The sequence below is a fragment of the Girardinichthys multiradiatus genome, chromosome 19 (assembly GCF_021462225.1).
Source record: "Girardinichthys multiradiatus isolate DD_20200921_A chromosome 19, DD_fGirMul_XY1, whole genome shotgun sequence".
Taxonomy (NCBI): domain Eukaryota; kingdom Metazoa; phylum Chordata; class Actinopteri; order Cyprinodontiformes; family Goodeidae; genus Girardinichthys; species Girardinichthys multiradiatus.
The window spans coordinates 36,042,648-36,068,383 of NC_061811.1; the positions used below are offsets into that span (position 1 = coordinate 36,042,648).

Sequence of the window (25,736 nt, forward strand, 5' to 3'; positions counted from 1 at the left end):
AACTCCATGTGGCGATCATCAATCAACTGTAGATTTAGTTTTGAGGACAAATAATAATCAGATTAACACGATTCCCCTTTCTTTTTTTTTTTTTTTGTGTATGTACTCACCGGTTTCCTTTGGTGGTTTCCCGTACAAAACCATGGACAAAGAAATCTGCTGCACAGTAGTAACTAATTTGAAACTTTTAAAACTGGAAAAAAAGGAAAACAAAAAATAACAGCATTCCAGTCTTTATCAGAAAACAGATTTAATTTAATATCTCTTTATTTTTTAAAATAATTAAACATTTGTATTCTTCCAACCCTTTTGATCTTTTTTTTTTTTTCAGATTTTAAATCATATTACATCTGGGCCGTTCTACACCACACATCAATTCTGCAAGGGAGGAAGGGGTTGTGTGGGGGCGAATCACTCTCAGAAGGTATCATCAGTTAAACACAATCTGCTCCATGCTTCCTCACCACACTTACCCCCACCCCTCGCTCCAAGCTCATGTCTAGCTGCCCCACTGACAAACTCTCACCCCCCTCCTCCCCCAAAAAAGATATACATATATAGCTAATGAACAAAAATGTCATCAAAATATTGAAAACAAGATTAAAAACCAAGAGCAGAAGGAAATAGTGACGAAAAAAAATTAACATACTAAAAGGGGAAAACACACAAACATGTATAGTCGGAAGTCTTGTTCCATAATACCTCTTTATATACTGGATAATCCTCTCCACAATTCCTAAGCAAAACAATAAATGCTAAATTACTACAAGATACAGAAATATCAGGGTACTGCATTAAATAATGTACAAGGTCATCTTTAGTCACTGTTGCTGTAATACTGTGAGGTCAACGCATTGCCCCCCAGTGGCAAAAAGGAGGAAGAGGATTTTAGTGTACTTCACAATTTTGTATTGTTTGCATGTTGATGTCTCACTTTTGGCAGGCTGGTACCAGTGCCAGACTGTTACCAATATGTCTCCTAAAGCTGGAAAGATCAAGGGAAAAATAATTCACTTAATATATTTCTCAAGGAGGAAATCAGAGTGTGTTTACATGCAATGCTCTCAGAGAAAGAAGTTCCACTGGAAAAAGGAAAATTATGAACTTAAATGCTGGCCATTAACTCTTAAAAACAGAAACAGTGCTTAAATTGTCAAATATCCAGTGGAGGCATCACTTAAAACTGTAATATCTACTTTAAAAGTCAATGTTGTCAACATCTGTCACTTAATCTTAAAATATTCATGTGATTGGAATTTGTCTTTTTTGCCATCTGTGCTGTTCCCACATCAAGATGGAGCTAAAGCAGTGGAAAAAAAACAACCTAACTCTGTACCTAACTGTTCAATAACCAACTACAGCACCAACTTTAATAGTATTTGAGTCTGGCTTTGACATGTTAAAAGCTGAAGGCATTTATATGAACTGATACTTCCATTGTCTTACAGCCAAGTAAATGCTGCTGTTCATCAATGATTCAGTAAAGTCATAGCTGTTTATTACAGAACCCCTCAGATTTCTAGTCAGGAATTTCTCTTCAAATACAGCTCACTTTACTCTAAAATATTAGAAATACCTGCATGTTAAACTATACTTTTCCTCTGAATCTACGGGAAAACAAGAATAAAGTAGGAGTCTACCACTGCTTTTCCTAAACATGCATGTAAACACACTCAGAGGGCTACAAAGGGCCAATCTTGCTGAGTTAGTCTGTTTTACAGGATGGACAACCTGTCAACAGGTGAATGAAACCAAAGAGAGAAATATCATCTGAGGAAACTTTTGGGATTCTCTTTAGGGGGTGAAGCTTAATCTAAATCAGTCCAGGAAACACACATGGCAGAGGCAGGAGAGGACACTAAAAGGAGAACCAGGAAAACAAAAGTTAAATGTGGGATGCACAAAGGAGGAGTGGGGTGAAGAGTTAAACAGAAATAAATGATGAATCTAACTCCTGTTTCAATGCTTTCTTGTTTTTTTTGTTGAGATCCCCCGTCACAGACACCGAGTCATTTTCTCCATTTCTGTTTTTTTCTTGTTTATTGTTATTATTCTTTTTATCTGTTTGCATTAACATCCGTTCAAGGGAAAAGAATTATTTACAGTGCTCCTGAAATAATGAAAACAGATGTGATGAATCTACAGTAAAGTAAGTCGCACAAACACAGGAGAAACAAAACATAACAGAAATAATAAAAGGATTAAGAAACCAGCGGGTGCTGTGTAAGTCCAGAGACCACAGCCTGTATCAGGAGGTCTGGGCAGACATGGCTGAAGTGGAGGGCAGGGTGTGAAGGTCAGGGATGGAGGATTGAAGGGGAGCACGGCACTGTCTTTGTTAAGTTGGGATGATCCCATCACTCCTAAGGCCCCGCTTCAGCTCCAGGTCCTCCAGCTTCTTCCACAGCTCCTCACGCTCCTTCTCCTTCTTTTTTTCACTGAAACACCACCACACAGAAGAAGAATGAGCTGACACCAACTGTCTTATTGCTTATACACCACAGACACAAGAGAAGTACACGTGTCCAGAGAGACGACCTGAAGTTACTGCTACCTAAATATGTATTTACAGGACTGTAAAAGTTCTCATACCACTTGAACATTTTCATATTTTGTCGCATTCCAACTGTAAACTTCAATATACACTGCTCAAAAAAATAAAGTGAACACTCAAATAACATCCTAGATCTGAATGAATGAAATATTCTCATTGAATACTTTGTTCTGTACAAAGTTGAATGTGCTGACAACAAAATCAGACAAAAATAATCAATGGAAATCAAATTTATTAACCAATGGAGGCCTGGATTTGGAGTCACACTCAAACTTAAAGAGGAAAAACACACTACAGGCTGATCCAACTTTGATGTAATGTCCTTAAAACAAGTTAAAATGAGGCTCAGTATTGTGTGTGACCTCCACGTGTCTGTATGACCTCCCTACAACGCCTGGGCATGTTCCTGATGAGACGGTGGATGGTCTCCTGAGGGATCTCCTCCCAGACCTGGACTAAAGCATCCGCCAACTCCTGGACAGTCTGTGGTGCAACGTGACGTTGGTGGATGGAGCGAGACATGATGTCCCAGATGTGCTCAATCGGATTCAGGTCTGGGGAACGGGCGGGCCAGTCCATAGCTTCAATGTCTTCATCTTGCAGGAACTGCTGACACTCTCCAGCCACATGAGGTCTAGCATTGTCCTGCATTAGGAGGAACCCAGGGCCAACCGCACCAGCATATGGTCTCACAAGGGGTCTGAGGATCTCATCTCGGTACCTAATAGCAGTCAGGCTACCTCTGGCGAGCACATGGAGGACCATGCAGCCCTCCAAAGAAATGCCACCCCACACCATTACTGACCCACTACCAAACCGGTCATGCTGAAGGATGTTGCAGGCAGCAGATCTCTCTCCACGGTGTCTCCAGACTCTGTCACGTCTGTCACATGTGCTCAGTGTGAACCTGCTTTCATCTGTGAAGAGCACAGGGCGCCAGTGGCGAATTTGCCAATCCTGGTGTTCTCTGGCAAATGCCAAGCGTCCTGCACGGTGTTGGGCTGTGACCACAACCCCCATTTGTGGACGTCGGGTCCTCATACCATCCTCACGGAGTCGGTTTCTAACCGTTTGTGCAGACATATGCACATTTGTGGCCTGCTGGAGGTCATCTTGCAGGGCTCTGGCAGTGCTCCTCCTGTTCCTCCTTGCACAAAGGTGGAGGTAGCGGTCCTGCTGCTGGGTTGTTGCCCTCCTACGGCCTCCTCCACATCTCCTGGTGTACTGGCCTGTCTCCTGGTAGCATCTCCAGGCTCTGGACACTATGCTGACAGACACAGCAAACCTTCTTGCCACAGCTCGCATTGATGTGCCATCCTGGACGAGCTGCACTACCTGAGCCACTTGTGTGGGTTGTAGAGTCCGTCTCATGCTTCCACGAGTGTGAAAGCACCACCAACATTCAAAAGTGACCAAAACATCAGCCAGAAAGCATAGGTACTGAGAAGTGGTCTGTGGTCCCCACCTGCAGAACCACTCCTTTATTGAGTGTCTTGCTAATCACCAAAGATTTCCCCCTGTTGTCTATTCCATTTACACAACATCATGTGAAGTTGATTGTCAATCAGTGTTGCTTTCTAAGTGAACAGTTTGATTTCACAGGAGTTTGATTTACTTGGAGTTATTTTGTGTTGTTTAAGTGTTCCCTTTATTTTTTTCAGCAGTGCATTTTATCAGGATTGTATGGGACAAACCCACACAAAGTAGCACATGACAGTAAAGTGGAAGTAAAATGTCTGAAAGTGTGGTGGTCTTTTGTATTCAGCCTCAATGGGTCAAGCTTTTTGACCAATTTTAGCTGCGGGCCAGCAGCAGTTCTATTGAGGTACGTCTCTACCAGCTTAACAAATATGTTCAGCTTAAATGAACATATTTGCACATGTTTCTGTGCCAAACTGTGGAGCACCTGACCATCTGTGAACATCAACTGTCAACATCAAAGTCTTGGCTCAGAGTCTCAGTTGGATTTAGGTCTGAACTTTAATTAGGATATTTGATCTAAACTATCCTATTGCATCTCTGACTGTACATTTAGGGTGGCTGTCCTGCTGGAAGGAGAACCTCCACCCCAGTCTTCTGCAGCCTCTAACAGATTTTCATCCAGGAACATCCTGGATTTAACTCTATCCACCTTCACATCAACTCTGACCAGCTTCCATATGTTTGCTATATCTCCTACAAATGTATGTAGTTCAGAACTAATAGTTTTTGCATCTTGAACCTGAGCTGTGGAACAGAGTTCTGTGAGATGTTCAAAGCTTGGGATGTTGTTTTAGAACTTAACCCTGCTTTAAACTTCTCATCTTTCTCCATGACCAGTCTGCAGTGTTCCTTGGTCTTCATGATGCTGGTTGTTCTCTGATGTTCTTTAACAAACCTCTGAGACCAGAGACATAATAGCAGCAGTTATATTCAGAGTACATTACTCACAGCTGGACTCTGTTAAATAATTAGATGATTAATTTCTTAAGGCAACTGATTGGTCAGGATTTAATTATGGTTATCGCCGTTAGGGAAGAACATCTCACTTATCACAATATTTGTATAGTTCTCCTTGCAATTCAGTTATCCAGTACTGTGTGTTGGTCCATCACACAAAATTCTAATAAAATACTCAAATTTGTTGCTGAATCGACAAATATTGGAGAATAGATTAGAGAGGGTGAATACCACAGCACTGTAGGTGCTGCTCTGAAGCCAATGTTTTAGATTTTGGGTTCCACTTTTCTGTGTGAAGCTACTTCCTACACGGTCCATATACGCAAAAGAAGGTTCAGTGGTCCAATCAGTGCTGACAGGGTTCTTACCGCTGACGGTCCGACTTGTAAGTGGCGGTGAGTTCATCAAATAAGGTACTGTTCATTTCCATGAAGGCCTTCAGAACATTGTACACCAGTGCTACAATAGCCCTGAGACAAAAGAGACAGAGAGCATTCAGAACAGACTTTTGAAAAATGTGGACAAAAGTGCAATGAGAGCAAAGGTCAATACATCAACTCCTTTACATGCTAGGACATGAACTAGTGAGTCTTGACAAAGTATCACATGACATTTTCATCTTTAAAATTTTGTACACCAAAATGTACCATTGTTGTACCCCACCCCACATCTCAAGATCTATGCTTTGACTAGGTCTAAGACATTCCATTTCTTACTCCTCAGCCAGTTCTTAGTGGAGTTATTGGAATGTTTTGGAAGTCCAGTTCTTAGTATACGTTCTGTCTGGCTAACAAAGAGAGAACAAAGGTTTCCCCCTTATTTATTAAAAATACACTTGTGGAGTCTCCTTTTTTTTAAACTCTTTGTTTTTCCTTTTTTTGTACAATACAGACATTCCAAAACAGCTGCTTCACACAATCCGCACAGGAGGGTTTACCATGTCTATCACCGACTGATTCAGCTGGTCTCTTAAAAGTGGGAATTTGACCTATTGTTCTACTCATACTTGGCCACTTTAGAAAAAAAGTCTTGTGTGGATCCCTGCGTTAGTCCTGAAAGAGTGGGTCATTTTTTTCCATGGAATGTACAGTACAGACCAAAAGTTTGGACACACCTTCTCATTCAAAGAGTTTTCTTTATTTTTATGACTATGAATATTGTAGCTTCACACTGAAGGCATCAAAACTATGAATTAACACATGTGGAATTATATACTGAACAAAAAAGTGTGAAACAACTGAAAATATGTCTTATATTCTAGGTTCTTCAAAGTAGCCACCTTTTACTTTGATTACTGCTCCACACACTCTTGGTATTCTGTTGATGAGCTTCAAGAGGTAGTCACCTGAAATGGTTTTCACTTCACAGGTGTGCCCTGTCAGGTTTAATAAGAGGGATTTCAAGCCTTATAAATGGGGTTGGGACCATCAGTTGTATTGTGCAGGAGGTGGATACAGTACACAGCTGATAGTCCTACTGAATAGACTGTTAGAATTTGTATTATGGCAAGAAAAAAGCAGCTAAGTAAAGAAAAACGAGTGGCCATCATTACTTTAAGAAATGAAGGTCAGTCAGTCCGAACAATTGGGAAAACTTTGAAAGTGTTCCCAAGTGCGGTCGCAAAAACCATCAAGCGCTACAAAGAAACTGGCTCACATGAGGACCGCCCCAGGAAAGGAAGACCAAGAGTCACCTCTGCTGCAGACGATAAGTTCATCCGAGTCACCAGCCTCAGAAATCGCAGGTTAACAGCAACACCAAACACACCTCCAGGCTGTGTAAGGGCTATTTGACCAAGAAGGAGAGTGATGGGGAGCTGCGCCAGATGACCTGGCCTCCCCAGTCACCGGACCTGAACCCAATCGAGATCAATTGGGGTGAGCTGGACCGCAGAGTGAAGGCAAAAGGGCCAACAAGTGCTAAGCATCTCTGGGAACTCCTTCAAGACTGTTGGAAAACCATTTCAGGTGACTACCTCTTGAAGCTCATCAACAGAATACCAAGAGTGTGCGGAGCAGTAATCAAAGCAAAAGGTGGCTACTTTGAAGAACCTAGAATATAAGACATATTTTCAGTTGTTTCCCACTTTTTTGTTCAGTATATAATTCCACATGTGTTCATTCATAGTTTTGATGCCTTCAGTGTGAAGCTACAATATTCATAGTCATGAAAATAAAGAAAACTCTTTGAATGAGAAGGTGTGTCCAAACGTTTGGTCTGTACTGTATTTCCTCTAAAATGTCCATCCAATGATCGTAGGTTGGAGAGTGACATTTCAACCAGTTTCTTGTAACTGCCTTTTGATATACAAGTGTACATAATAATTTTTTATTGTTACGTGAGCTGTGGAGAGGGTAAAAATGGATTAGATGGTCTTGTAGCCCAAGTTCTCCTGTTGAATTTGATATGCAACAGCACCATGTTATTTGGTTATGCATTGTTTTAAACTCTGTTTACTAAATGCTTCTAAACGTTCCCCAATTAGGGGAGACACAGGTTTAAAGGGTTAAGGTAACACTACAATATCTGAACTGGATTTAAGTTCAGACTTTGGCTAGGCCACTCCAACGCATTATTTTGTTCTTTTTCATCATTCAGAGGTCAGCTTTATGTCTTTCTCCTGCTGGACGTTCTGGTAGAGAGCAAAATTCATGATCAATTATGGCAAGTAATCCAAGTCTTGAGGAAACAAAGCAACTCCACACCATCATACTACCACCACCATGTTTGACTATCAGTATGATTGTCTGTGTCTGAAATGCTGTTAGTTTTATAACAATATAACATGACACTAATCTTTTGTTCTTTTCAGTCCACAGAATATTTTCCCACAAAGTCTTAAGGACCATCAAGATGTTCTTTGGTAAATGTGAGACAGGCCTTTGTGTTATTTTGGGTCAGCAGTGGTTCTGGCCTTGGAACTGTCCCATGGAGGCCATTTTTGTCCTGTCTCTCTTTCTTATTGTTGAATTATGAACACTGACCATAAACAAGGCAGTGAGGCCTGCAGAGCTTTAGATGTTGTTCTGGGTCCTTCTGTGACCTCCTGGCTGAATCGTCGTTGAGCTCTTGGAGTAATTTGGGTAAACTGTTTTCTCCAGCTCTGGATTATGGCTCTCACTTGGGTTTGCTGATGTCTCAAAGTCTTGGAGATAGCTTTTTAACCCTTTCAAAACTGATAGATGTCATTGAATTTGTTTTTTTATTGTTTTTGAATTTTTCTTTAGATGACATGGTGCTTTGAGATGTTTCAGTCATCAGAGAAGTTCTGTTTAAATGTTTTATTATTTCTGCAGGTCAGGTATTAATCAGACCTGGGTTTGGCTTGTGAAATTGAGCTTTCTATTAAATGTAGCTTAATCAGAGTTAAGGGTTCAGAATAGTTTGGATAGCTTTTCTCCCTCAATCAATTAAATCATTATTTAAAATGTTTTTTTAATCCAATATTAGAATTTGTGTGATAAAAAGCAAAAACAAATGAAAATTGTAAGGGGCTAAATGCTTTCAGAGTTTTTTTCTGATTGAGTTATCTGGATAAATAAAATATGAATATTCCTGGGACATTTGATGCAGTATTGCCCCGCTGTCACCATCACCAAAGTTATGCATTAACCTACTTTACTGTATCTGCAGATTGTGAAGTACGATAGTTTCGTATGTTCTGACCCAATATTAGATCCGGGCAGTTAGAAACTTTTAAAATGGACAAGTAAAAAAAAAATGACATTATTATTTCTTTTCTTTAGAAATGTAGGCTATCACGTGCATGTGTAAGGGCACGTGTGTGTAAATATGTGTAAAAGTGCTGACCTCAGGGCGAAGTATGAATAGACTCAGTTTTCTGTGCCAAGGGGTTGTTTCCTTTTTGACTGTGTCTCGTAAAAATTCATGAACAGTTTTAGAGCTCATCTGGGGATTCTTTCAGTTAAACTGGAGAAAACCAAGTTGTTCCTTACCCTGGATGCTTGTAAGTCCTAAATATTCTCTCTGAGGACATGAAATACAGTGATGACGGCTGATTTCCAAGCTTTCAAGAAAGGACTGAAGTTCTGAGTGTAACACTTCATTCAGTGAGATATCTGCATCAAGTTCCAAAGGTTTACTTCCAGTTGAGATGAAGATTTCAGTTGCCTTTGTGCAGCATATTGTCTCAGTGATGTGAAGGATGTTGTACAAGGGCTTTATTAGAAGTTGGGATATTTTTTGGGTGCTTAAGGTAAATCACATTTGGCTGAGTCGGTTGTAATTCTTGTTGATATATTCTTCTAAATGACCCAGTTCGCAATTAGGGTGGATACAAAAAACTTTGAATATTGTATAAAAGTTGAATACTGGAACCTCATGCCGTCACAGCATAATCACCTAAATTAGCGTCAAACATGTACCTGTACACCCAACGTGACAAACATGTCACATTACAAATCTGTGCCACTAGGTACATGAATTGAAAATCTGTTTTCACAAATGTAATGAATGAGGTCCATTTGGTCTGTGCTACATTCCTTATTTTTGTAACCATAAAGGGGCGTGGGTTCTTATGAGTTAAAATGCATCTCAAAGCATGTTGTTAGACTGCAGACACTTAGGAGGTAGAAAAAAGAACATCTGGTGGTGGCCAGTCTAAACTAATCATGTGGTTTGACGCTCAATGTTGACAATATGACATAAGGTTGAAAAGCTGCATTAATTTAAGTTTTAAACTATTTTCAATTATTAGGTTTAAACTATTATAAATATTAATACGATGGGAAACACAGAAGGAGTGTTATTGTATGTTTTCAGCCTAGTTTACGCTAATATATGGTCACAGTTGTAGCTCAGGTGTAGATGGCTACTTTTACTCCACTTTGTTTTGGGGAACACTAATTTGTAGTAGAGTGTATCCCATTTTAATTTGCAGACATAAGATTCTTCTCATGTTCTGTGTAACAATTACACAAACAGACCGTTTGTTCATGTTTGTTTCTTAGTAAATAAGTAGGAATCTGCATCATGTTGGAAAGATGGTCTGTAGGGCTACTCACGGGTTCCAGTGCTCTTTGGAGATCCTGTACAGACTGGCAAACATGATGGGCAGGATGACGCTGGAGTTCTCCTCGATCAGACTCATGATGTATTCATTGTTCCAGTAGTACAAAGCTCGCTCTGCAACCTGGACGGAAGCACATAAACACATCCTCCTAGATATACAAAAAAAAAAGCTCCGCCACGTTTGTATTTTAGAATTTTTACAGGACATCACTAACCTGGAAATGTGGGCTGGAAACACATCTGGAGATCTGTTTAAAAAGCGGCTCTTGAATCTTTACAAACTGTGTGGGCTCTATGACATCCAATATTTCCTCCAACTCTCCAAGAAACATCACCTATACCACAACAGAAGTGTGAGTAAGTTATTGACAGAGTGTGTGTGGTGTATTAAGAGGTAGCACTTTTCAAACATCTACTGAAAAGGAAAAGGAAGCCTGACCTCTTTCTGACTGCACGTTTTTGGCCAGAACTTAAGTAAGCCTCTGATGACCTGAGGAGGAAGGCAGAGAAGATGACTTGGATTCCAGGAAATTTAATTCAGTTTCAGCTTCATTTTATTTTAACTGGAACATGTGTGTTAAAAATGTAGAGGACTTTTAGGCAAGTCAACAGAAACCAGAGCACACTATACTGATGTTGACATCAGATATTCTCTGTGTTCGGTTTGGGAACTTCGGAGTGTCATCTTTACATTTTGCAGATGATTAACTTCTGTTGGTTTCTTCAAGCCAATGGAACCAACTCAAGTCAGCTACTCTGCACTTGAGGCCATGGTTGTCAACCAGGAAAAAGGTGGGCCTCACTCTAGGTTGGGGGCGAGTCTCTGAGTTTGTTCAGGAATCATACTAGGGTGGAGCAACAGATGCAAAGACAGATTGGGACCTTATCTAAAAAAATGGGATCTTCCAGAACAAGCTGAAGAGGGTTTCTGGGAGAAATGATGTTTGTCTGTCCATCCATGCAGAAAGATGGATCAAAAATCCAGGTGGCTTTCAGCACAATGGAAGTCTATATCCCCCTTATTCTTTATCATTTATACAGAAGTAATACTAGATGATGTTTAGCAATGACAAACGCATAGTGACCAGCTGGTGTATGTTATATCCTGTATATCCAGTTAAGATATCAAACAAGGAACGTAGTGATACTTACTGGTTCTGTTAATGTTGGGTCTTTCTCTAAGAACTGTACAATGCAATAAGCCAACTGTAAAAAGAGTAGAGACAAAAGTTTAATATGAATTAATTTAAATAGGTTATGCAGGTTACAGAGCTTCAAATACCAGCTTGGTTAGATAAAACATAAAACTATTAGAGAAAATCAGAAAAGATTCAGAGGCTGTTTGTTTCCCTTCTTTGTACACCTTTAATCCATTCCATCTCTGGAAAATGGTCCAGCATCTTTTACCATTTTAACAAATCCCAAAAACAACAATTTAAGGTTTTAACTAGTGATTAACCTCAAATACACGAGTGTTCAGGCATCACATAAGACTATGTAGTTCATATAGGACTTTAAAATAACACACGGTTGACCGACCTGCCACACAACAGGAAAATCACGAGACACAGATAAAATCAATTAAAATCCTAAAAACACTAAAATAGTACAGTAAAACACGAACTAACATTACAATCAATGTCAAACTCACAACAAGAAGAAAGCATTATCCCTCAAATGTTCCAGAAAGAGATTACCTGTGCATGGAACAGGGACAGGCTCCTCACAGTATGAAGGGGGATCAACACTTTAACCAGAAACTGTTTATGTTCTGCTTTCAGTGGCAGAGCAAAACCATTGATTATACTATCAGGAAGAGAAAGAAGAGACAAAATGTTACATTAAAACAGTAAAACATTAAAGATGTTATCAGGCCATAAAGCAAAGGGTCAGTTATGAAAAACAACGGTTTCACTGAGTAATGCAGACCGGAGAACACAAAGATCAGAAAATGTGACGATTTAAATTTACATTCTCATATTAGATTTATTTATTTGAGTCAGAAGAAAAAAAAATCTTACACCAAATCTATTGTAAGTCTAAAACTGCTAATAAATAAATAAATAAAATCTGCTATAAGTAAATCCCCAAAAATGAAACTTTGTGATCACCATCAAATCTCTTATAATCAAACCCTCACATGATACCGCCAGGTAAATATGAACATCCATAGTGAGCACAATATTTACCTGTGCTGAATTCTCAAGCTTTGTATATGAAATATAAGGAAAACGAATCTGTTTTCTGCAAAATTCCCTGTCCTTACGAAGTGAGAACGCAATAAGTGCTCTAATGCTGCGCATAAAATTCACTTGACAATCATAAGGCATGGGCAGCTCTATAGCAGCAAAGGTTTTGGCAGAAGAGTTGGAAAGTACCTGCAAACTACCTGGAGCTGGTCCAGTACTCTTCCAAAAGGACACTCAGAAAAACTATGAAATACTAAAGGATGTATTCCTTAAGCCTCATTTAAAATGTAAAGTGGCAGATTTGAAAACAATAAATAAAGAAAAACCTAACACGTCATAGCCGACACAAAAGTGTTAAGAACTGTGGTGCAGGGTTGATGATTTGTACTTGTTTCACAGCCACATGACATGAGCACTAGGTCACTAGTATCTGAATCATTTGATTCTGATCTGAATACCATAGCATTTGTTCAAAATCTGAAGCTTCATACAAGTCATCCAGATCCAAACTCACTTAAAAGACTGTGGTGGTAGATATGAGTATAAATAACTGTTTAACAGAAACCGGGATGCCTAGGAAGATTAATTTGACATGAATGGGTAAACGCCTAATTAACTAAATTTTCACTTTTCTCAAACTACTGGCAGGGGATTAGGAGTAACAACCATTTCAAACATCTTTATTGATTAGCTCTATGGAAATGATTATGAGGGGTCAAAGTAACAAAAATTAACTTGAAATGAATTGAAGGTGTGAAATATTGAACATGGTAAAATTGAGTGCCGTAAAAACAATATGTGATTAATATCGCCTCGGTGAAAATTTCTCCTCCAAACAGAAAAACACCAAAAAGTCTTGAGTTTGTTTTCTATCAACAATCAGGCCTTTGCTCTGATTTATAGATCAATTCTTAGACCTGATTTAGTATTACTTTCTGATAGTCAATATAGACTAAAAGGTACAACTAAATGTAGCATTTATTCTATGTTAGGCTCCCTTGGCAAAACGACTATACAGTACAGCTGCTACGACTATGATAATCTGCTGATATCAGTATTTTTAGTCAACACATAATTCTTATCATTAGATCTTGTATATTTTCCTGAAATTCTCAAATGTTGCAACAGCTTTCGTCTAAATCACTATATTTGTCAAGAGTAATTTCCTTGCAGTCTACAGCAGCATGTGTGCTTGTCTGTGCCTTTAATTCAGGAGTTCAGCTTTAGTCATTGGCTGGCTCTGTCTGTGAAGCAGTTCCAGAACAAAAATAGTGGATGGAGTGTCTAATTACTCATTAATGAGACAGGCAATAAAAGTTTGTCAGAGTTTTCGAGGGCCAAAGTTGTCTAAAGCACTTCAAATTAGAAGATGATAAATGTAGGTTTGGACAATCTGAAAGGATACGTTATGAATGTAAGAAGCATAGGGCTGTACATGAAAAGCTGTAGAGACCAAACAGGGGCTACTGATGAGCCAGAAAAAAAAAAAAACACGTTATACCTGGCTGTTTTAAAGTTTAGGCATGCTGTCCTTCTGTTATGTTTTCCCTGCATATTCAGCTAATTAGCTGCCTGACTCTGCCTATGCTTGAAGTCCAAATTACGCTTACTTCATTTGGTCCTAATCACATTGAATTGCCCAAATACTGAAAATATCTAAAATTAAACACAATGAATTGCTAAATAATACAATACCAGTGATTTTAAAGTTAGATTTTACATAATAAATTCAATTATAAAAGATCTCAATTTTTTTTTATTTCCAGTTTTAAATACAGATATTAAGACCTTGATTTTATTATCCTTTTCATGCTGCAGATAGCAACTTGCAGCAGAGTAAATATAATTGTTTAAAAAATCAATTCATCTAAACATTTGTCAACATATTAATCAGAAGAAAAATTAGATTAAGACTGAGTACGACCTACAGTACTTACTCCTGTCTTCATACTCTTGATCTTCTGCTGACATATGGCACAGACTGTGAAGAACTAATATTTAGTGGCTATTTTTAAAATCAATTTTAAGTATCATTACACTACCTGTACAACCAAAGAGAATTTTAGTAAAGTAGATCAGACAATTTTGTCCGAACTTTTAAAGAATACATCAACATTATCTCCTCAGTATTACCAACCAGTGCACCCATTGATTTTTTCTACCCCATCACAAACAGCTATGGATTCCTACAAGATCTGTAAAAAAATGTTTATTACTGTATAAGAAACCCCTTCACCATGCTAGAACATCATATCACTCTTTAATTAAATAATATGGTGAACAATTCTATTTAAACTAGCAATTAGCACTCTCCTAGTTTGATGTGCCTCTTGAGTTTCTTGAGGGCCAATGTATCAGTTATGTTACAGACTTCACATTTCCAGTGTATATGATCTGTTAAACTTCACATCTGTCATTAAGGAAACAAATTAGGTTACACAGAAATATTTTAGTCATATTAGATGTGTTTATTAGGGTTTCTGTAAGCTTCAGTGAAAATTTTAGACTTCAAGCTTTTTAAGACCCTCCTGATAAAAGTGCAAGACCTACATGCATTACAAAAATAACTAGGGAAAATTAATAATTTAACAAATAATTTAAAGACCACTTTCACTGCAGATTTCCACATACCTTCCCAAGATCTCCAGCAACTCAGCCACTCCGTTGAAGTGTTCTGTCTCATAAACAAAACTGGGGAAAGGAGTGCAGAATGCAACAGTAAAACATCAGTCTTTTAAAATTCGTACATTTAAAGCAAGGCTCTACATTTACAAACTGGGAGAAACACCATTTTGTAAGCTTCGTCTGTAAACAATTAATAGAAACTGAATAAAGGCATGTCCAAAGAGTCATACAAAAACAAAAAGGAAATAAAGATGAAAATATCCTATGGGGAACATGAGTTTATCTTTGCAACAGTAGAAACTGTGCATGTTTTAGGTAAAATGTTGTCAGAACCTTAGGATAGTTAAAACATAAAAAAATACTGTCAAGACATCCGGAAAAGACTGCAGCACCTTGAAAGCAATCTAAAAACCATTGGTGACTGAGTCAGTATAGGACACAATAACAGTGACTTAGACCATATAAAATGTGGTGTGAATTTCATCTAAAGTACTTTTATTTTAGAAAAGACAGGTCTGTTTTTTAATCTCCTTTACTTTATAAAACAGTTATTTTAAAATGACTTACAAGTTTTAGCACTTCACAAAAACATTTTGTTTCATTGTATTAAAACACTTTGATATATTTTTATTGGTTTTGATGGAATGTGGTGTATTATGACATGTAGTTACCATAATTTATTACGCCAATAAAGAAATGAAAAAGCTAAACAGCTTTTTTTGAGGAAGAAAGATGTCCCAATATAGCAAATCATATATAAATAGAGGTAAATGTAAAAACAAATACTCACCGTAAAAAAATATTATTGATCTGTTTTCGTATAAAAGCCCTCAGCCCCAGGAATTTTCCATAGATTCTATGCAAGACTGTCTTCAGATAGTCTCTTTCTCGAGGGTCCTCACTGTCAAACAACTCCAAAAGCTGGAAGAGGGTAAGAAAAGCAGTGATGCGATGAATATGAAAGAAAGTAAGATTAACAGAAGGGAAAAAAGATGAATGAAATAGTGGTAAAGGTAAATGTTTGAGCTAAGAAACTCACCTGTAGGACAAACTTCTGGTCTATGTACTTTTTGGCAATGCTGGGCTGGAATTCCTGACTCTCCAAGAACCGAATGAAGAACTCGTAAACCAACTGAAAACAAAAATTGCAACAAAAAGACAAGAAAAACCAAACATTATAACTAAAAACTTGAAACCTCTTTAAGCAGGTGTGTTGAGCATGACACCTGCTCATGTTTTTTTTCCTTTTCATTTTAAACTAGACATGGGCCAAATACCAGTATCAAGGTGTAGCAAGGTTTTAAAAGAGTTTCAAAACCACATTTTCACTCAGAATATTTTAGTCAGAAAACACGACCAAAATTTTATTTTAATTTTTCTATTACACAAATTTTACCTGTAAGTGTGGCCAAGAGGCCTCAAGTGTGGGCTCATCCTCCTCAGGGTCAAACTCATTGCTGTCGCTGGGTGGAAGGGTCCGGAATATGTTATGAGACACCTAGATTAGACAAACAGAAAACAAAGAAAAGGGTACTTAGATCCATATTCTGTAAACAATTATCTCAGATGAAAGTTCTAGCAGAAGGACAGTGATTTTCCTCTCCAGTTCTCATGGCCTCAGATAATGGACTTGCATTGGTACTTGTCCTGTTAGAGCTCAGTGCTGCATTTGATAAGGTTGATCACGCTATTCTCGTAGAAAGGCTTGAACATGCTGTAAGGATCAAGGGACCAGCACCAGACAAGTTTAAATCTTATTTGTCCAGTTTGTTCTTGTTAATGATAAACCTTCACACTCCAGGGTTATTTGTAGAGTACCACAGTGTTCAGTGTTTATGCCCTTCACTGGAAAATGTTTAGACAACATAAGATAAAATTCCACTGTTATGCTGGTGATACGCAGCTATATTTATCCATAAAACCTGATGAATCCAACCAGTTAGATCACAGGAATGTCTTATAGACTTAAAACCTGTTTGACTTAAAGTTTTCTGCTTTTCAGTTTGGAAAAGTTCTCATCTTTAGATCAGTGCCTGTGAAAAATAAATAAATAATAACAGACTTCCAGTAATATAATAAAGTACATTTGTCTTATCTTTGACCAGGACATCTTATTTAAATCCCATATTAAACAGGATTCTAGGATTTCCTTCTTTCACCTCCAGAATATGGCCAAAATTAGACGTGTGTACTCTAACTTCTCAAACCCCCTGTGGGTCGTGTCAGATGGTTGTTCACACCGAGCCAAGATCTGGTTCTGCTGAAGGTTTCTTCCTATTAAAAGGGAAGCTTTCCTCTTCACTCTAGCTACATGCTCATCCAGAAAGAGTGAATGCCGCAAGTCAATGACTCGATGCACACTGCTAGATTTCCTTAGATCACAAACTATTTAACCAATTTCAATAATAAACAGAATTTTACTACACTGTTTTAAGAATGTACAGTGCCTTGCAAAAGTATTCGGACACCTTGAACTTTTCAACCTCTTGCCACATTTCAGGCTTCAAACATAAAGATATAAAATTCTAATTTTTTGTGAAGAATCAACAACAAGTGGGACACAAACATGAAGTGGAGTGAAATTTATTGGATGTGTCAAACTTGTTTAACAAATAAAAAACTGAAAAGTGGGGCGTGCAATATTATTCAGCTACTTTACTTTCAGTGCAGCAAACTCACTCCAGAAGTTCAGTGAGGATCTCTGAATGATCCAATGTTGTCCCAAATGACTGATGATGATAAATAGAATCAACCTGTGTGTAATCAAGTCTCCATATAAATGCACCTGCTCTGTGATAGTCTCAGGGTTCTGTTCAAAGCACAGAGAGCATCATGAAGACCAAGGAACACACCAGGCAGGTCCGAGATACTGTTGTGGAGAAGTTCAAAGCCGGATTTGGATACAAAAAGATTTCCCAAACTTTAAACATCCCAAGGAGCACTGTGCAAGCAATCATATTGAAATGGAAGGAGTATCAGACCACTGCAAATCTACCAAGACCCGGCCGTCCCTCTAAACTTTCATCTCGAACAAGGAGAAGACTGATCAGAGATGCAGCCAAGAGGCCCATGTTCACTCTGGATGAACTGCAGAGATCTACAGCTGAGGTGGGAGAGTCTGTCCATAGGACAACAATCAGTCGTACACTGCACAAATCTGGCCTTTATGGAAGAGTGGCAAGAAGAAAGCCATTTCTCAAAGATATCCATAAAAAGTCTCATTTAATGTTTGCCACAAGCCACCTGGGAGACACACCAAACATGTGGAAGAAGGTGCTCTGGTCAGATGAAACCATAATCCAACTGTTTGGCCACAATGCAAAACGATATGTTTGGTGTAAAAAAGCAGCACAGCTCATCACCCTGAAAACACACCATCCCCACTGTCAAACATGGTGGTGGCAGCATCATGGTTTGGGCCTGCTTTTGGTCAGCAGGGACAGGGAAGATGGACAAAATTGATGGGAAGATGGATGGGGCCAAATACAGGACCATTCTGGAAGAAAACCTGTTGGAGTCTGCAAGAGACCTGAGACTGAGATTTATCTTCCAACAAGACAATGATCCAAAACATAAAGCTAAATCTACAATGGAATGGTTCACAAATAAACGTATCCAGGTGTTGGAATGGCCAAGTCAAAGTCCAGACCTAAATCCAATCGAGAATCTGTGGAAAGAGCTGAAGACTGCTGTTCACGAACGCCCTCCATCCAACCTCACTGAGCTCCAGCTGTTTTGCAAGGAAGGATGGGAAAGAATTTCAGTCTCTCGATGTGCAAAACTGATAGAGACAAACCCCAAGCGACTTGCAGCTGTAATTGCAGCAAAGGGTGGCGCTACAAAGTATTAACGCAAGGGGGCCGAATAATGTTGCATGCCCTACTTTTCAGTTTTTTATTTGTTAAACAAGGTTTGACACATCCAATAAATTTCATTCTACTTCACAATTGTGTCCCACTTGTTGTTGATTCTTCACAAAATATTTTTATTTTATATCTTTATGTTTGAAGCCTGAAGTGTGGCAAGAGGTTGAAAAGTTCAAGGTGGCCGAATACTTTCGCACGGTACTGTAACTGACTGAATCTTTATGTATGATTAGACTGAAATGACTTTTTTCTTTTTTTGGTTATGTGCTTTGAGAAAATATTTGTAGTGAAATAAAGTAAACTTTCTAAATATTCCAGCCGGATGACATACTGGCAGTTTATGGGTTGATATTTCTATAAATTTTTCTATTTCTACCTAAAAAACATGAACTGAAATGTGGATCTAATATGAGAAAATGTGAAAAAAGTTCAAGGGTATGAGTAGTATTAGGTGTACTAAGTGGATGCGTGAGTTTTGTATGCGTGTGTTTGGCCCTGCTTACCATTTTGACAACTTCAGGATAGGCCTGCTCTGTCAAGTAGCCACGGCTGACAGTCACATAATCCACCAGCTCGTTGAGCGTGGAGCGCTTATACTCTTTCATCTTGAGGTCCGACAGTGTGTCCATGAAGTCAAAGACAGTACAACACTGTTGTAACTTCTTTAAGAACAGTTCCGGCTGCTCTGGTGCAGGAACGTCTACAAACACAAACAAAACAAAAACAACATTGACAAATAACAAAAAGCATGAAGAAACAACAAAGAATGAAGTGCACAAGTGGATTAAGTCAAAGATTTGGGATGTTTCAACTCAAAAAAAATAAAATAATTAAAACACTTCATAACATTTATTTCAAACGTTCTCAAACTGTCAAGAAGCTGAGCTCGTGCTCTGCATTAAGTTTGCTGTTGAGCAAGTGTGACAACCTTCTGACGTGTTTGTAACGGCAGAGGTTGAGGTGTCAAAAACCTTAGATGTTCAGACCTAATAAAGTGGCAGCGGGTTTCTGCCTTTTATTATATGTCTTTATTAATACAAGTACTGAAGGACAACAAAGATTTCATCACAGCAGAACAAAAACCTTTTGACACTTCCACTGTAGGCTCAAATGAACTGAGTAATTGTTAAAAACATTTCAGATAAGGGCAGCTCAAAAAAGGAAGAACATTTTTTAGCAAAGCTAAAAGGAGAAAAATGGGTACAAACCAATCAGAAAACAGATTGATGACATTAAATTTGACTCTAGAACAGTTGGTAATTCAGAGAAGTTCATAGCTGACTATACGGCAATATGGTGCCTAAGTCCCATGGCTATAAATTAAACCCAAATCATTATCCCTCCACCACCATGCTTAACAGCTGGTATAATGTGCTTTTATTGATGCACTGTTTGGTTAACATGGAGCTGCGCATCAAGCCAAACATTGTAACTTTGGTCTCATTTGTGCAAAGACATTGTTCAAGAATATTTTGGTCTATTTAGCTGCATGTATAAAAACCAAGTCTTGTTACCATATTCCTTTTAGAGATAATCTGCTTTCTCCTGTCAGCCCTACCAAATAAGCTCTACATTCTTTTTCTGATTCCTGTCAATAACAGACATATAACATGCTATGTGAGGCCTGAGATGGAGCTCTTGGGTTTACTGAAATTTTTCTGGGCGTTGAAAGGTATGATGGATTTTTATTGGAATCGGTCATGCACAACGTCTGAATTTATGGGCAAATACAGTTACTGTTCCAGGGCATTACTGATGTCTGTATCGTATGGATTGTGTTAACACACTTGCAGATCAAAAAACTTGTGGACACCATTTTCACAGAATTGGACACAATAGCTAATGATCAGTGAATAAAGGGCATTTTATTACAAACATCAGGCTGCTAACTTGCCGTCCTAAATCTTGAGACAAATCAATAGTTTTTCAGTTTTCCATTTCAGCTTTGGTTTTAATAAATATTGACACGGAAACTGTTGCGGTTTTTGGGCACTCATATTTCTTGCTGAAAATAATAGCAGTCCGACTAAACTAACCAGATCAATCACTGTTTTTGGTAGAAATCATATCACCAGATGTCAAATAATTCACTAGTGGGTGTAGTGGAGTCAAAGAAGACCAACCTTCATAATATGTATGCTCCTGAATCTGCGTAATTAAATAATTGATTGAAAGAGGCATGTCTAAAACAATAGCAGCGTGGAGTTCAATTATTCATTCTGTGACAAATGGTATCAATTAGGTGGCCCTTACTTAAGGATGAAGCCAGCACATACTGCTCATGCATTTCTCTGGGTAGTTCCAGCATTGTTCAGAAGAGCAGTATACTTTGATTAGGCATTGACTGAAGAGTGGAAAACATGCAGAGAAATGCAACTGGCTGGTTGGCTAAAATGATCTCCAAAGCTTTAAAACAGGAAGCTAAATTAGAGAGACCTGGGAGAAAACAAAAGACCACCATTCAAATTGCTTGAAGAATAGACAGAATGGCAAAGACTCAGCCCAAGATCGGCTCCAAGCTGATTAAGGAAGTTCTGAAGGTAACACTGAGTGCTGTGACAATTGGAAGATGCCTGTGTGAAGCTAATCTATCGACAGGAAGCCCCGACAAGTTCAACTGTTATAAAAAGATGTGCTGAAGAGAATACAATTTGCCAAAGAACACATCAACTTGCCTGAAGAGAAATGGAGAAACATTTCGTGGATTGATGAAAGTAAAGACTGTTCCCTTTGGGTCCAATGGCCTCAGATAGTTTGTCAAAACCCCCTAACGACCCACAAACACTGAACTGAAGCCACAGTACACTCTGAAGACAGTGAAGCAGTGGTTCAAGCATCATGACATCGGGATTTTTCTCTTACTATGGTGTTGGGCCAACTTACTGCATACAAGAGGAGGGCATGTCAATGGCCCACAACACACCAGTAAGCAAGCTAGGGCTGAAACAATTGATCAGTATAATCGTGATTATTCAGTTATTGAAATAATCAACTAATTTATTAATTGAATAATCACAACTGTGCATAATTTCAGTTATTTGTACAGTATGTGGACAAAACTGACAGAAAAAGCTACAGGAGATTGCTGAAGCGAGTACAGTCTGTCAATGTGAACATCATTGTAAAATGTTAAGAAAATTAAAATTAAAAATTAAACCAATAAAATGATGTGACCAGCCTAGAGTGGGGTAGGATGGACCAAAAATATCACAATACTTTTTTCTGTGTTAAACGGTTTGATAATGACAACCAATTTCAAACTCAAAAATAAAACATAAATAACAATTTTTTTTTTTTTGCAAAATTACCATCAACTAAACAATTCCCTTAAGCATTGTGGGAATTTATAAATCACAAGTAATAAAAATTACCTTTACTCAACCTGCGATGCACAAAACCCTGGACTGTTCAGCAACTGAAGTTGTTTATCAAGCAAGAATGGAAAAGAATGCCACTTGCAAAGCTTCAACAATTAGTGTCTTCGACTCCCAAACACTTACCCAAAGGAAAGGTGATGTAACACAGTGGTAAACACACGCCTGTCCCAGCTTTTTCAGGACATGTTGAAAGCATCAAATTCAAAATTCAATTCCATTCAGTTTTAGTTATATAACGCCAATTCACAACACGTCGTCTCAAGGCACTTTACAAAGTCAATTCAAAATGAGTGAATATTGGCAAAAAAACAAGATTTATCAGTTTCAACAATAAATATCTTATCTTAGTAGTGGATTCAGTTGCATATAGGTTGAACAGGTGTATTCTGTTTTTATTTACAGTGGGTCCAAAAAGTATTTAGTCAGCCACTGATTGTGCAAGTTCTCCTACTTAGAAAGATGAGAGAGGTCTGTAATTTTCATCATAGGTACACTCTGAGAGACAAAATGAGGGGAAAAAATACAAGAAATAACATTGTAGGATTATTAAAGAATTTACTTGTAAATTATGGTGGAAAATAATTATATGGTCAATAACAAAAGTTCAACCCAATGCTTTGTAGCATAACGTTTGTTGACAATGACAGAGGTCAAATGTTTCCTGTACGTCTTCGCCAGGTTTGCACACACTGTAGCTGGTATTTTGGCCCATTCCTCCATACAGATCTCCTCTAGAGCAGTGATGTTTTGGGGGATGTCGCTAGGCAACACTGACTTTCAACTCCCTCCACAAATTTTCAACTCCGCATTCTTCTTAAACAGGACGTGTCAAGTTTGTGCCAAAAAGTTCTATTTTGGTTTCATCTGACCTCATGATATTCTCCCAATCCTCTTCTGGATCATCCATATGCTCTCTGGCATACTTCAGACAGGCCTGGACATGTACTGGCTTAAGCAGGGGGACATGCCTGGCACTGCAGGATTTAAGTCCCTCTCGGCATACTGTGTTACTGATGGTAGCCTTTGTTACTTTGGTCACAGCTCTCTGCAGATCATTCATCAGGTCCCTCCATGTAGTTCTGGGATTTTTGCTCACCGTTCTCATGAACATTTTGACCCAAACGGGGGGAAACCTTGCGTGGGGCCCCAGATCGACAGTCTTGTATGTATTCCATTTTCTTACAATCACAGTTGATTTTTTCACACCAACCTCCTTGCCTATTGTAGATTCACTCTTCCCAGCTTGGTGCAGGTCTACAATTTTCTTCCTGGTGTCCTTCAACAGCTCTTTGGTCTTGGCCATAGTGGAGTTTGGAGTGTGACTGTTTGAGGTTGTGGACAGGTGTCTTTTATACAGATAACGAGTTCAAACAGGTGCCATCAATACAGATCATGGCCAGACATCTTGCTTGTTTGTGGGTGACCAAATACTTGTGTAACCCAGTGTTAAAAACACAAGAAAAAAATGAATGATGTTGATTTAATGTTTTCTTCTACAACAAGATTAAAAAGTATAAATGGATTTCATGTCTTATTCTACAATAAGAGTTGAAAAGTAATAAAGTTAAAAATAAGTTCATAAGTATAGATAAGAAATGCTAAAAATCTTTAAAAACTGTGAAATATGCCTTTAGTAATTGCTTTTAGTGACGTATTAAACAACCAATAGCTGGCACAGTCTGATTTCACATCAGCCAATAGGTTGATTGTCCCGCCCCTTTAACGGCTGTGCTGAGATTTTGCTCAGATTGTGTTAGACACGCTTGAGAGCTCAGAGCTGATGGTTGTTTCCGCTAATAGCCTGGAAATCTTGTCAAATTCGATGAAGAATCTTGGAAATAGGTAAGAAAAACAATCTTAAAATAGTTTCGCAAAATATATAATTCAAAATAGTAAATCCGTTTTATTAAATCTCCGAAAGCTTCCCTTGTGAACGGCTGAAGCACGGAAAAATCCCTGTGTAGTCGTGTAGCATCGAAGCATCGGTGAGTGATCGCACGCGCTCGGCAGTTGGCTCGGTAAAATTGCTGAAAATTGGCTAAAATACCTAGTAACTGATCAAATTTAATAAAAATATAATTGTATTGTAAGTTTTTGTATTATTATTATTATTGTGTATGTTGTATTTTTTCTATGCAGTTACATTTATTTTTCTATTAGCACATGTTCTAATATTTCAATGGTGCTAATTTATGGTTCATGGTGCTGTAATGTGCTTTTCTGTTGGCATTGCTTGGGAACTTTCTGTTCTGAGTAAGTCAGAGCTAATATGAGCTTCAAATTCACATTCTGATGTTAAATATAGTGTTATAGATGTACCTCATTGGCACTTTTAGATTGAAATATATATATATTTCTTTACCACATATAAGCTAATTTCTTTAGTTTACTGATATGTTGGTAATATTGAACTCTGATAACTTGAATATTGTTGTACAACATGAAAAAAACTTGAGAAATGATGAAAGATCTCTTTGAAATGTAGCTTAAGCTTTATTGATATTAGCATCCTGTATTTTAAGATGCTTTACTTTGGCCTTGTTCCAGGTCAGGTTTTTTGGTTATAGTGCACCTTTGGCCTGTGGTGCCTCGAAACCACCAGATCATCCTCTTCTGAACTTGGATGGCGAGCCCCAGCCCAGAGGACCGAGTGAACTGGTAGATTGTGACCCGACTGGTCACTGGCTGTGAGACATTGAATGAATATTTGACAGATGTATCGAAAAGACTGGGTTATTTATGTTATTTTATTTTGTTGTTTTTTTTTAAAACAAAGTGCGCAATTTTTGTTTATTTGTAAATGTGGATCCACAAATGTTCACTATATTAAACTCTACTCTTTTTCATAGACATTGTGTGTTCTCCTCTGTTGTTACTCACACCTAGGCTCCCGTGAATTTAGAAATCTTCTGATCAGGCCCAGTTTTCTCTATGCTTGTGTAGTGTTGGTATTAGTCATCAAAGTAAATTGATTTACCTGCCATCTACTATTATCAGGTTTAAATAAAGTAACCCTTCTAGTGGGTTACACTTGTTTTTCACCAAAACCTACAAATAAGTTCTTTACAATGTAATTTCCTGGATTTTTTTTTTGTTTTGTTCCATTTTGTCTCTCATAGTTGAAGTGTACCTATAGTGAAAATTACAGACCTCTCTCGTCTTTCTAAGTAGGAGAACTTGCACAATCAGTGGCTGACTAAATACTTTTTGGCCCCACTGTACGTTTTACACAATGTCCCAACTTCCTTGGAATTGGGGTTGTAGAGGAGTTTGATACCGGTACAGAGGGTCAACGCCTTGTGTATCTTGAAAACTTGTAGTTGGAAAATGGAAATTTTAATAATTAGCTCAAGCCACCATCCTTGACTCTGCTAAAACATGCTCAGCACTCAAAATCACAGTTATTTTTTGCACAGTTTGCCACAGTTTCTGGAACAATGTTTTTCTTATGGTTCGGAAATAATGTTTTTCATGTTTCTTAAAGAAATAAGGCATTTGTTGTTGATGAGAGGATGAGCAGGGCAGCTCCATGAGACAGCAATTTGGTTGGACACACTCAGGTCTTATACTACAAGGCTGTCAATGGAGATGGAGTGAGGGGTGACCAGGTTCAGAGTATGACCTCGGACATGAGTGGGAACATCAATGTGCTGCC

The 25,736-nt window shown here is 38.3% G+C and overlaps 1 protein-coding gene across 4 annotated transcripts in view; it reads right to left on the reverse strand.

Moving 5' to 3' along the window:
* Positions 1–249: 249 nt before the first annotated feature.
* Positions 250–25,736, reverse strand: part of LOC124855215 (serine/threonine-protein phosphatase 2A 56 kDa regulatory subunit epsilon isoform) — a 47,014-nt gene continuing 21,527 nt past the window's right edge. For 3 of the 4 annotated variants that reach the window (XM_047344891.1, XM_047344892.1, XM_047344894.1), the window contains 12 exons: positions 19,208–19,404; positions 16,235–16,336; positions 15,878–15,970; positions 15,629–15,759; positions 14,845–14,904; positions 11,722–11,830; positions 11,177–11,230; positions 10,464–10,514; positions 10,240–10,359; positions 10,018–10,145; positions 5,362–5,463; positions 250–2,438 (listed from right to left, as the gene is read on the reverse strand). In XM_047344891.1, coding sequence (XP_047200847.1) covers positions 2,339–2,438; positions 5,362–5,463; positions 10,018–10,145; positions 10,240–10,359; positions 10,464–10,514; positions 11,177–11,230; positions 11,722–11,830; positions 14,845–14,904; positions 15,629–15,759; positions 15,878–15,970; positions 16,235–16,336; positions 19,208–19,404 — 1,247 coding nt within the window. In that variant the 3' untranslated portion in view covers positions 250–2,338. Of the gene's footprint in view, positions 2,439–4,839; positions 4,934–5,361; positions 5,464–10,017; positions 10,146–10,239; positions 10,360–10,463; positions 10,515–11,176; positions 11,231–11,721; positions 11,831–14,844; positions 14,905–15,628; positions 15,760–15,877; positions 15,971–16,234; positions 16,337–19,207; positions 19,405–25,736 lie in introns of those variants that run through there. The other variant, XM_047344893.1, reaches the window with a different exon arrangement.